We start from the raw sequence: 13,760 nt of genomic DNA on the forward strand, positions 1-13,760 counted from the left end.
TTGTAAATTTCTATTCCGTCCTCATTAAATACCATATTTTCAAAAAAATTCCTTTGATTTGTCTCTGAATTCAAAATTACTATTTTTTAGTTTGTTTAAAATGTCTACTCTACTTTGGTTTTCTCCATGTCCGATCAATTGGCCGAAACGACTTTTAACGTAGGCTAGCTATATAAATAGGACAAAAGTAGATACCGGTATACGACGAGGATGAGCAACTCCCACTTCCCTGTCAAACATTTCATGAATGACTTAATTTATGGGTTTGTCTTTTTCGTGTATATATTGAAATTGTTTTATGAGGAAACATAGGTCACATGCTACGTCCCTAGGAAATCATGTTCAATGTCATGTGATTTTGAATTGTCGACTTTTCATCGGGAGACGTCGAAGCTGTCAGACGAACACCACCATCGAAACAATAACATGTCGCAGCCCGAGAGTTCTGGCGAGAGAAGCATTCAGCATCCCGTTAACAGCGGGAGAACGGTCTCGCAGGCTCAGGGCAAGCCCCCTCCTATTCGACCTCTGGTGAAAGTGTTGGCATGCTTTGCAGCAATTGGAGGCTTTCTCTTCGGTTATGATACAGGGGTTGTGTCAGGGGCTATGATTCTTTTGAAAAAGGAATTTGGTTTAAATACAATATGGCAAGAATTGATTGTGAGTGTGACAATTGGCGCTGCTGCATTATCTGCACTCTGTGGTGGAATATTCAATGAAAAGTTGGGCAGAAGGAAAGTCATTTTGATGGCTAGTACTGTCTTTACTGCTGGAGCACTAATGATGGGACTTACACCAAATAAGGAGCTGCTTCTAGCTGGAAGACTTGTTGTTGGTATTGGTGTAGGTACGATTTACTTTGAAATTAATAAGAATATCAGTCAAAATTTAAGATTGAATTGAAACAAATAAATTTATCTAAATAGCTTTGTTTGCTAATCTGCATGGAATCTTCTGATCTTGGTCAGAGGGGACAGAGACATAAGGGTGGACAAGTGTCACTGATCATTTGGAATTAATGGCACATCACATGATTAAGGTCAAATGTCAACATGGTCAGTGAACTTGACCATATATTTGTATCACAATCGATATTAGAAAAAAAACCTCAACCAAGGTTAAGATTTCTATTTTTCAAGATCTCTGAAGCTTAAGTCTCCATTCCATAATTATGTCTTAATAAAATATCAACAAGTAGATGAATATAATTTCAGATCACTAAGCCATCATAGCCATGGTCAAAGGTCATTTGGGGATCAGTAAACCTAACTGGTATAAAAAAAAATAAGGAATTTGAATTTTCAAGATTATTTTGCAATCTTAATTAAGTTCTTAGTCCTTTCCATTTAATCTTGTTGTATTCACTCTGTAGTTTTTAATAAGTTTTCTCCTAGTCGATGCCATTTTAGGCCCGTGAAATTTGAGTTTTAGAATCAAATAAATAATTTCTTTGAAAATGATCAGTCCTGTTCCCATATACCATGGAGCTTGTGTAAAAGGAGTAGGCCTACTATTAAGCTTCCAGGCTGATACAAGTCTCGGAGTGGCATTAGCCTACCTATTCATGGCCTTGGGTTATATTTTAAATGGTAATTCAAAAAGATAACATACATTTTAATATTTTATGTTCATTTTATATGTTTACTTCTAGAAATACAGGTGAGATTGCCATAGGAGTTCCACTTGTTTGAATCATATTTGTGTAATTTGTGTTAAGATTTAAATGTTTTAATTAGGAAATCCAAATTTGCATTTCACAATAATTAAAAGATTTGTGGGGTATCTGTTGGGTTTAATATATTTGAAACAGTGTTTAAGGCCTCATCCTTTTATCTCATTTCTTGGTTCTGCTGTACATACTATTTGCTGTTTGACTAAGTATTTCTCTCTCTTTGGAGTACATTGTAATTTATCAGAAAATTGGGTACATAATCTGTATTTACATGTACATGCGCAATAGCACATATATGCTCAAGCAACATTTTGTATGAAAACAAATATCACTGCTCATCATGGTGACAAAACTGTATTAGAAATTCCTTTCCAGCATTTAATTTTATATCACACAGTCATGTTGGATTAGTGGTCAAGAAATCAAGTGTATACTGTATTCCTGCTGTACGTATAAGTGTTCATTAGTTTATAAATTGTTCTTATATTTGTACCTTACATGTAGGTCTGGCTTCCATGACGGTTCCCATGTACATTGCTGAAGTAGCTCCAGTCCATGTGAGAGGAAGATTGGTTACAATTAATAATCTCTTCATCACTGGAGGCCAGTTTGTGGCTTCAGTGATTGACGGGGCTTTCTCTTACTGGCCATGGGGATGGAGGTAAATTTAAATACTTTCATCACAAGATGATCAAATTTACCAAGATCCCTTTGTTGAAGTTAATGTTCCTGTTATTTATTTGGTATCTGAGTCTTCTGAGACAAGCAAAACAACTTGTCACAAATCTTTAGAGATCTATGTTGGTAACTGAGATTTTATGGTTTTAACTGGTTTCACAGCCTTAGTGGAAACACTGGTAAAAGTAATTCACAGTTCAGGACAAAAGGTTTTATTTCTAACAGTGAATAGTAATTGTATATTTTTTAAGTCTAATGGCTTGTCTAAAATATTGAAAGTTGGTCAGTCAGCCTGGGCTTTGTGAAAAAAACCCACATTACTACTGTGTTATTATTTTCAGGGCAATGTTAGGTTTAGCTGGAGTTCCATCTGCTATTCAGTTAATTGGTTTCATCTTTCTTCCGGAGTCTCCTCGTTGGTTGATTGATCATGGACATTTTGAAAAGGCTAAGGCTGTTCTCATCAGGACAAGGGGTTTGGATCATTGGGAAGAGCAATATCAACAGATAGTCCAAGACACAGAGAATACAAAGAGGGACTGTGGTAAGTCACTTCATTGCATCAGAAGTAATGTTTTATAATTTCATGTAAACATCGTAAGAATTTAAGCTAATTATTTGTAAGGCTTTGATAAAAGTACTTGTATGTCAGATTAAGTAAGCTTTTGCAGTCAAACAATAATATTCTTCTTTTTGTGAACTTGCTAACTAAAACATTTGTTAATTTCATTAATTATGTTTTTTTTGTGCTACATGTACAGCTGATGGAGTACCCATTGTAAGGATTTTCAGGACGCCACCTGTACTAAGAGCACTGATTATTGGATGTAGTCTTCAAATGTTCCAGCAATTAGCCGGCATTAATACTATTATGTAAGTATGATATTTGTTTTTTATATATCTTGACAGTTTTAATGTATAAAAAAAGTGGAGAAATATTTGTTGTGATATGGGATCCTTGCATATTGGTGTTCTAGTCATCATTGTGTATGTACAATGTAAGATGTAGTTTTCAAATGCCAATCCATGTGCTTGTTTCTTGTTGATTACAGGAGTTTTGTTCAATGTTGGGTGCAGTCTTGGATGAAAGAAAAGAATGATCACTATGTCAGTATAAGGCTAATACTTATAGTGGCATACATAATGTATGTGTATCAGGCAGATGCCAATTATGGTCATCAGGTTGATCTGCTGTCAACATGTACAATGTGTATTGGGAATCTGGTAACCCCACTTATTCTTTTTCAAGGGAGGGGGGGGGGGCAAATATTTGTGACATTGTGGGTCAAATTTGAGGGCAAGCAGTTAAAAGGGCTTCTTGCAAAATAGGTGTATTTCTTTCATCACTTTCAAGAGGGGGACTATACAATGTTTAACTTTTGGTCAAATAGACCCCTCCCCCCCATTTGGATTTGTACCCCTTATTTGGTAATTTGCTGTAGTTTATCTTTTGACAGTTACTTGCGATACTTCAAAATTGGAAAAAAAATCCTATTATGAAAGAGATACATTTATCTCTTTTTTTAATGCTCATTAACGTTTCAATTATGCAGAATTAGAAGTATGTTGATGTGTCCTTTGACAAGTCTTACAAAAAAATAATCCCTAAATCTGGTGGAGGTTGAGTATGTTTTACAGTGTACTTTGCCAAACTATCCATTTAGTAACAGTTCAATTCTGGATTTTTTCAATACTGTGTTTCTTCAACAAATGGCATATGTTTTTGTATTACCAGGTATTACAGTGCAACTATCATCCGTATGTCTGGTGTGAAGGATGATTCAACAGTTATATGGCTATCAGCAGTTGTAGCTTTTGTAAACTTTATTTTTACTCTGGCTGGTGTTTATCTGGTTGAAAAGGTTGGAAGAAGAATCCTCACTCTCAGTAGCTTTACAGGTGAAAAACCCCTTATTAAAATCACAAACAGCTTAAGTCATATGGATCTTTAATTATGTAAATACTTAATGAAAGAAGAGGAAGATGTAAATGCCATGCCAATATCAGATGTATTGATCTCATGATGCTAATATAAAACTTGCTGTTTTGAAAGCTTATGATTTATTGTATTTGTCTCAAGAAAAGTTCAGATTGTTCAAAAAGAAATCTTTAAAGATGAAGTTGAAATAACTCACGCCTCAGGGAACTGCTTTTCTTTAACATGAAATGTTTGTGACTTTCTATAGTCTTTTCATGCGTCATTGTTGAGATGCAATTGCATTTGTGAACATATAAGGTGATCATTATTTTTCCTTTGATGTATTTTGATGCTGTACTTAGTTTTATTCTGAAATTGATTTTGATTAAGATTGGCTGTGCATTTTTTCATTCATTTGTCTAGGTTGTTTTGTGTTTACACGTTTTGTTATTTGTAACTATTAAATTATAATTTGTCCAAGTAATGATTTGCAGACAAATGACCATTATCATAAAAGATAATTTGTTTTTAACAGGTGTTGCAGCATCAGTTCTCTTTCTTGCTGTGGCTTTCCTTCTGATTGCAGAAAGTTCTCCAGAAATTGATGTCCATTCAACTGATAGATGCTCTATATACAAGTGAGTCATGTAACACTGATTTTCTTAGATAAAACCAACCTGACTTATTCATTTCTTAATAAAGCAAGCATCAGGCCTTGCCTTATGTGCATTAAGAACTTGAGACACATCATATCTGCCATCTGAATAAGGCATTCTTTTATTTTGGATCAGGAATTGTTGATTTTATCCTCCTGTTGAAAAAATAGTCAAATAGTAATAATCATTACTTTTGCTGATGTGGTTTACGGTACACCATGTGGAGTGTTATAGAAGCAGTGGATAGAAGAAGAGAGGAAGTGGATAGGCGAGAAAGTGGAGATTTTTGAGAATAGAGTATTCTTTCTTGAGAATAGTCCTGAAAAGGACTGTAAACCAGAAGGAATGTTGAGTGAGAACAGCTTGAGTAGTAGAGCTGATGAGGAGATGCTGGCTTGCGTCGGCGAGTAGAGATGATGAGTAGTAGAGAGACTCGACGTTTCGGACAGGTTGACTGTCCGTCTTCAGGAGTGTCCTGAAGACGGACAGTCAACCTGTCCGAAACGTCGAGTCTCTCTACTACTCATCATCTCTACTCGCCGACGCAAGCCAGCATCTCCTCATCAGCTCTACTACTCAAGCTGTTCTCACTCAACATTCCTTCTGGTTTACAGTCCTTTTCAGGACTATTCTCAAGAAAGAATACTCTATTCTCAAAAATCTCCACTTTCTCGCCTATCCACTTCCTCTCTTCTTCTATCCACTGCTTCTATAACACTCCACATGGTGTACCGTAAACCACATCAGCAATTGTACATGCCACCATGCAAACCTTCAAACAACATCCCAATCATTACTTTGTTTATTCTATTGTCAAGTGAATCAATTCTACCTGTTCATACTATGAAAAAAGAAGCAAAATATGAATTATCCCAAATCAAGTTGCAGAGCAGTTTAATGTGAAGTGACATTCAGAGACACCTGGTTTCCCATTATAGTTTATATTTGATAAATCATAGTTCACAGACAGAATACTAGTTGGTCTGGATGAATAAGTGTTAATCACATTAATGACAAATGAATGTAAACTTTTATTGCATCCCCCCAACAGAGTTCGGTGGATACTATGAATTTGGCCTCGTCGCGTTGCTGCCGCGTCCGCCGCAGAGATTTCCTTGCGAGCGCTCTATCAGCTGCATTTCTTCTCCGATCACCGACAAATTTGGCACAAAGGTTGAGTATGGTATAGAGAAGAAGCCTATTGATTTTGGTGTGGGTGGAGACATCATTGCCATGGTAACAAGAGTTTTTGTGGAAATAGCAGAGATGTCCTTGTGAGCGCTCTATCAGCTGCATTTCTTCTCCGATCATCTTCAAATGTGGCACAAAGGTTGAGTATGGTATAGAGAAGAAGCCTATTGATTTTGGTGTGGGTGGAGACATCGTTGCCATGGTAACAAGAGTTTTTGTGGAAATAGCAGAGATGTCCTTGTGAGCGCTGTATCAGCTGCATTTCTTCTCCGATCATCTTCAAATGTAGCCTAAAGGTTGAGTGTGGTACAGCAAAGCTGCCTCTTGATTTTGGTGTGGGTGGAGACATCATTGCCATGGTAACAAGTTTTTGTGGAAATAGCAGAGATGTCCTGGTGAGGGCTCTACTGGCTGCATTTCTGTTCCGATCATCTTCAAATGAAGGTCCATTATGGTAAAGCAAAGCCGCCTAATGATTTTCGAGTGGATGGAGACATGGTTGCCATGGTTACCATATTTTTGTGGAAAATTTGGTAAAACCTGTAACTTCTGCTTTTTTTCCACTTTGTCATAACAGTTGGCACACAGAAGCAATATTAGAAAGTGAAGTGAAGATGCATATCATTTTTGTCGGGGGGGGGGGGGGGGGGGGTTAGGGTTAATCCAGAGTACTCTATAATTGTATTCCCCAACAGGTGATACTGGACAATATATTAGGTTCTGCAGAGTCATGCTGCTATGTCACATTATTGTCATCAAATGGTACCCACAGGAAAAATGTGGGCAGGGTCATTGTTGCCAATGACAATTGTATTTATTTATCAAATATCTGTGTGAGCTCTTTATTGCGATGACGGATGACGCGGTGGGTTTGGGGGATACATGTACGCAATGATTTTCACTAATGAATTTGCTCTCAGCCAATCCGATGCAAGTACCTTGTAACAGTTGCTAATGTAAATATCTTGACTATTTGTTTCAAGAAATGCTCCCTCGATAGCATTTAGTTTAGATTTTTTATCAAAGCTGTTCAATTTTCAGTAATCCAGACAAGTTCATACAAAAAATAGATCACCCCGCCTACCTTCCCATTGGATCATGTAAACAACGAAACATATATATTGCTTTAATATTGTTATCATGCAATATACATGTACCTAAGAATAGATCCATTACACTGTATATATAGCACTTTTGAAGTAATATTAGTATCGTTGTTATTATCACGTTTTCTTTTTAGTACGTGTGATGCTTGTATTCTCCAAGATGAGTGTGGATTCTGCTTCCAATCACTGAATAATACAATTTACAATGGGACATGTTTAGTTGCTGATCAACTACATGGAAACCAATCCTTGGATGGCCTTTGTTCTCAGAGTCATCTCCTTAAACATGAGAGTGAATGGGCTTATGATTACTGCCCATCTCCGTATGCATTCCTATCATTCCTGGGACTTGTACTTTACCTCGTATTCTTTGCACCAGGTACATGTATTATCTTCAATTATCTCATTTTCTGTAGTTTGTATGAAAGTTTTAACTCTGAAAGGTGATGACTTAAGTTGCCATAAAGCAACACAAACTGTTTGATTTGAGCTTGAATATTTTCAGGCTCAATTTTCTGATAGTGATACTGTAGCAGGAATCAATATCTACATGAATGACAGTATCAAAAGAAGAGGTGGGCACCATATTTTGAAATGAACACTTTTCACTTTGTATTGCACTGCAACTCTACAGACCTATACAGTGCATATAAAAAAAAGTTTACACTTAGAAAAAATCCTGTAAAATTATTCATTTGTAATATCCTGAACATTTTTCAAAATTTTAACATTGGTACAGATCCATTTAAGCAAATGACGATATAACTGTCGAAGCATATTTCCGCTTGAGTGAGCACCACCTACTTTTGAAAAGTTAGTGAAAAATGATTTGCGCAGATCTTTGAAATAGTTATGCAAATAAAAGTAGACCTTAATCATGAAGAACACATTCAATTTGGCAAGTAAAATTGATTTGAAGATATCTTTTACCTTCTTAAACTTGTTCCCTTGCCCAAAATATTTTGAAGAGTGCATTGCGTCCCACCCCATTCCCCCACACACCGAGGCCATCATGACGATATTTGCTTTACACTAGGCTGTGATTTACAAGAAATGGCTTAGGCTTGACTTTCAATTTTTTAATAATTGTTAAGCTTGGGAAGAGTGTGGAAAAACAAGTATTAATGAAAAATGAAATGTAAACCCACTTTAAATGATGAAAAATGCTGGAGATGTCTGATATAAACTTTTGTTCAGATTCAGTTATGTCCTCAGATCCAGCTGGCACAAAAAGGGTAAAGGTTGTGCTTACTAAGTGTTGAAATTTCAACTTGGGTGGCAAAATTGTTAAAAATGCTTTAATGTATCAGTTTTATTTAAATTGACCAAAAGTGCTAGGGAAATGTATGAGAAACGTTTTGCAGGGTAAGTTTGATTTTGCCCTTTCCCCTTGACATAGCGTGAAAACAAGCATTTCTGCGCAAACAGATTTCGGCGAGCTTTACAAAAATGGACAGTGCTCACTCAAGTGTAACATTCTGTCACAAACTTTTAATTCCATTGGATAGATGAGACCCAAACCAAAGATTATATGTGAAAAATTACCCACATGTTGTATATTTTTCAATTCCCATGGCTTTTTCAAAGTGTAAACCTTTTTTTTGACACGCACTGTACTGTAGTTGCTTACAGAAATGACACCTTTGTTTAGTACACAATTTGATATTTACCTTCTCATACCCCTCTTACTTGTATTGGTTTGTATCCACTTGGTCTACTATCAGATATTCTCAGATCATTTAACACTATCATGGCTGAACCCACTTGGTCTACTATCAGATAATCTCAGATCATTTAACACCATCATGGCTGAACCCACTTGGTCTACTATCAGATAATCTCAGATCATTTAACACCATCATGGCTGAACCCACTTGGTCTACTATCAGATAATCTCAGATCATTTAACACCATCATGGCTAAACCCACTTGGTCTACTATCAGATATTCTCAGATCATTTAACACCATCATGGCTAAACCCACTTGGTCTACTATCAGATATTCTCAGATCATTTAACACCATCATGGCTAAACCCACTTGGTCTGCAATCAGATATTCTCAGATCATTTAACACCATCATGGCTAAACCCACTTGGTCTACCTTCAGATATTCTCAGAACATTTAACACCATCATGGCTAAACCCACTTGGTCTCTCAGATATTCTCAGATCATTTAACACCATCATGGCTAAACCCACTTGGTCTACTATCAGATATTCTCAGATCATTTAACACTATCATGGCTGAACCCACTTGGTCTACTATCAGATATTCTCAGATCATTTAACACCATCATGGCTAAACCCACTTGGTCTACTATCAGATATTCTCAGATCATTTAACACTATCATGGCTGAACCCACTTGGTCTACTATCAGATATTCTCAGATCATTTAACACTATCATGGCTAAACCCACTTGGTCTCTCAGATATTCTCAGATCATTTAACACCATCATGGCTAAACCCACTTGGTCTACTATCAGATATTCTCAGATCATTTAACACTATCATGGCTGAACCCACTTGGTCTACTATCAGATAATCTCAGATCATTTAACACTATCATGGCTGAACCCACTTGGTCTACTATCAGATAATCTCAGATCATTTAACACCATCATGGCTGAACCCACTTGGTCTACTATCAGATAATCTCAGATCATTTAACAGTATCATGGCTAAACCCACTTGGTCTACCTTCAGATATTTAACACCATCATGGCTAAACCCACTTGGTCTCTCAGATATTCTCAGATCATTTAACAGTATCATGGCTAAACCCACTTGGTCTACCTTCAGATATTTAACACCATCATGGCTAAACCCACTTGGTCTCTCAGATATTCTCAGATCATTTAACACCATCATGGCTGAACCCACTTGGTCTACTATCAGATAATCTCAGATCATTTAACACTATCATGGCTGAACCCACTTGGTCTACTATCAGATATTCTCAGATCATTTAACACCATCATGGCTAAACCCACTTGGTCTACTATCAGATATTCTCAGATCATTTAACACTATCATGGCTGAACCCACTTGGTCTACTATCAGATATTCTCAGATCATTTAACACCATCATGGCTGAACCCACTTGGTCTACTATCAGATATTCTCAGATCATTTAACACCATCATGGCTAAACCCACTTGGTCTACTATCAGATATTCTCAGATCATTTAACACCATCATGGCTAAACCCACTTGGTCTACTATCAGATATTCTCAGATCATTTAACACTATCATGGCTGAACCCACTTGGTCTACTATTGATTTGGTCCAGTTAACATTAGTTCCAACCATCACTTGGATTAATACTCACTTTGTCTAACTGATTTATGCCAGTAGGTCTAATTTGTACTTTATTAGAAAAATTATAGCAAATTGTTGGAAGATGAATTGGTTGCAGACAATCGAGATTTAAACAGTGTGGAATGAGATCATATGAAAGTAGACAAAATAGTTGTAGTCCAAGTGACAAATTATCCCTGTATTCACTCCTATCTCTCTACCACTCCCCTCTTTCTTACTCTGTCATTCTTCTCTTTTCTTTTTATTGAAGGTATGGGTCCAATGCCATGGACCATCAACTCAGAGATCTATCCTCAGTGGGCTAGAAGTACTGGCAATGCAGTAGCCTCTACTGTCAATTGGTCTTTCAACCTTCTTATTGCAATGACATTTCTTAGCCTTACAGAAATAATTACACGACAAGGTAAATTAATAGACTTTCTGATTACAAAAAGCATTCAGTAGATGATTCTTGCCAATCATTATGTCAGTCATGTCACATTTCTTGTTGGTCTGCATATTTCATTTTCAAAAAGTATAATATTTATTTTGATAATACAGATATGTTAATGCAAAAAAAGAAGCATTATTATTGTAATTTGATGTTAGGAAGATATGCAATTCATAGGGAGTATCAGTCTAAGTTTGTAGATGTTTACATATCTTATAGTAAACAGTCTATTATGTATTAAACCTGCAGGTGCATTCTTCTTATACTTTGGTATATGTGTGCTTGGCATCATCTTTTTCTTCCTATTTCTGCCTGAGACGAAAGGGACACGTCTGGAAGATATTCAAAAACTATTTGAGAAACCATTTTGCTGTAGCTCAACCAATCTACTCAAACCCAATGTCAGTGTCCCTGAAGGTAGGAATCAATTTTTCTTTTATTTTCCTTACATTACAGTTCAAAGAGATGAAAATTCAAGTAAATTTATATGCTCCTCAATTCAGAAGCTTTAGCAATACATAATTCTATGCAGTCATTATACAGTGTCCAACTGATATGTACATTATCTCAACAGGTATGGGAAACAGGTTGGAGGATAAAGAATTTTAATATGGATATGAAAAAAAGAAACAAGTTAACTGACACAAAGCTGTATTATCTCAAAGATGGAGTGAACATATAACTTCATATTCCTGTCACTACTGTTTACAAGTAGCCTATTTCTCATGCTTGATGATGTTTGGTATCAACAATCTGTATCATTTCATTTGAAAAGAAACCTATAAAATTTAAATATTTAGAATATTCCCCTTTAAATCACTAACGTAAAACCAAGGTTAGAATTCAGATTAGCCATGATTACAAGAACATACCTTTAACCATTTAAAACATTCAAAGAAGCACATGAGACATTCATTTGTGCATGCATAAATGTTGTTTATATTAAATCTCAAAGTTGATCTATAATGACTTTCTGCAATTATCATTTATCTTTTGAATTTCAGGATCAGATGCATCCAAGCCTTTACTCAGCAGTGATGCAGAATTTAATTAAAGATGATGGTCTCTGCTAGATATTTTCTGGGATTATGGTGAAATTCATGTTTGCTTTTGTAAAAATCTCATGATAATCACAAATATGTCAGTGCATTTTTGTTTGACCTAAAACAATGGCTAGATAAGACTGTCTTCTTTATTTGGTGTTTTCTTAATTCTATCTTAATATTAGATACAAGGAAGTTTTGTAATTGGTGAAAGAATCATGACTTGATGGTTCCATAATAGCTATGATTGAGTAGAGAAAAGATCATACCTAAATATTTGACTTGACTCTGCCATGAATGCCATTTGTTTACATTTGTTGCAATAAATCATATTTACACAATGTACGACACTATTTTTCTATTACAGTGCATATTCTATTTTAAAGTTTATATCTCTTTATCTCAGGCAGAGCATTATAATATTTTATATTTAATATTTTAAAGTTTTTGAAGTTACAGTAACTGAATTCATGTTGAAATTGCCTCACCTAAACCTCAAACTTTTAGTTCATTACCATTTTTGCAAAGTGTCCCAAGAGGGTAAAATCAATGACAAAATTTGTTTAAACTAGTTTGTTGAATGCCTACAATTTAAATTTTCTAGACATAAAAATGTTATATGAATTCAAATTCTAATCTTTCATGTTCTGATTATAAGAATTAAAAGCACTTCTTGTCTATATCATATCACATTATATTAAATCATCTCAATGCACTTTCAAAATATTTGGATATCATTACATCTTGTCATGATACAAATTTACAGGAAGTTCAGGAGAATATTGAAAATGTAACCTGCAACAGAGTCATATCATTCTGAGCCATTAGATGTGAGCAATATGGTTCTTTTAAAGGCAACATTTTTATGTTGAACTCCAAAGTGAATAAGAATATCATTACCTACATCTGTATAATGTTTGATTCAAACTGTTGTTTGTAGAATTTTATATGCCTGTTAGCCTGCCAATTATTTCTTAGGCACAACAAGAAAATGACAGATTTTGTGTTGTATAAAGTAATCATTTTGACAGACAAAATATGTCTTTTTAAAATTTTTATTTCCAGACTGCTTCATTCATTTAATGCCTATTATAAAACGGGTTGTATCTCAAAGATACTGTTTAAAAATGGAAAAATTCTCATCTCAAAAGTTTCAAAACAGATAACACTTCAATTTTAGAGACAAGTACATTACAGCCTTGTTCAGCTATTTTTGTCATGATGTTGAAAATATATATCCCAAAGCTGAATGTGTTGAATTAAAAACTTGGCTCAGGGATATCAACAATACTGCGTACCCGGTACTCTACGAATAGTTCACTAAGTAATTCTTTTTTAAACTCTTGATCAACAGTTCAGTACTCTCTCAGGTACAAATAGAAAGACACAGTAGCGATGCAACAAAAGTTATTTAATACATTTGGAAGAGAACAAAGTTACGTTGTAATAAATTTCCCATTAGGAGACTTCAGACGTTTGAATGCTCCAGCTTTGACTTTCCTCAGTTGTAGAACATGCTGTGAAAGGTCTTCAGCTACAAAGGCCTTCTGGTCTTGGAAGAGCAATTTTAATACCTTCAGCATCTTAATGCAGCATTTGCGAGCTCTTTCCTTTGAAGTAAACAAGCCAAACCAATGTGGATCCTGCACATTTTCTGACTGGGAATGAAATGATGGAGTACGGTGGCATCGCTGGATATTTTTGATGTCATCCTCTGGCACCTCTGCAAACTGTAGGAAATC

The 13,760-nt window shown here is 35.6% G+C and overlaps 1 protein-coding gene across 2 annotated transcripts; it reads left to right on the plus strand.

The window, feature by feature from the left end:
* Window positions 1–25: 25 nt before the first annotated feature.
* LOC121410217 (proton myo-inositol cotransporter-like) lies at window positions 26–13,055 on the plus strand. Of its 2 annotated transcripts, none has more exons than XM_041602152.1 (10): window positions 26–847; window positions 2,177–2,333; window positions 2,692–2,894; window positions 3,112–3,223; window positions 4,086–4,249; window positions 4,804–4,906; window positions 7,356–7,600; window positions 10,796–10,948; window positions 11,202–11,392; window positions 11,980–13,055. In XM_041602152.1, exons 1-10 carry the CDS (start codon window positions 346–348, stop codon window positions 12,046–12,048), a joined length of 1,899 nt encoding a protein of 632 aa, XP_041458086.1. In that variant the 5' UTR covers window positions 26–345; the 3' UTR covers window positions 12,049–13,055. The 2 variants fall into 2 exon arrangements, with proteins under 2 accessions (XP_041458086.1, XP_041458087.1); XM_041602153.1 differs by having other exon boundaries at window positions 11,225–11,392.
* The last annotated feature ends 705 nt before the right edge of the window (window positions 13,056–13,760 follow it).

Source organism: Lytechinus variegatus, chromosome 3 (assembly GCF_018143015.1).
Source record: "Lytechinus variegatus isolate NC3 chromosome 3, Lvar_3.0, whole genome shotgun sequence".
NCBI classification, from domain to species: Eukaryota; Metazoa; Echinodermata; class Echinoidea; order Temnopleuroida; family Toxopneustidae; genus Lytechinus; species Lytechinus variegatus.

What these genes read in the sequence shown, in the direction of transcription:
- LOC121410217 (XM_041602152.1), top strand. Translation starts at nt 346, where the DNA reads ATGTCATGTGATTTTGAATTGTCGACTTTTCATCGGGAGACGTCGAAG. An exon ending in TGTTGTTGGTATTGGTGTAG is followed by an intron (nt 848 to 2,176) that starts GTACGATTTACT and finishes CCTTACATGTAG; the next exon opens with GTCTGGCTTCCATGACGGTT. An exon ending in CAATGTCAGTGTCCCTGAAG is followed by an intron (nt 11,393 to 11,979) that starts GTAGGAATCAAT and finishes TTTGAATTTCAG; the next exon opens with GATCAGATGCATCCAAGCCT.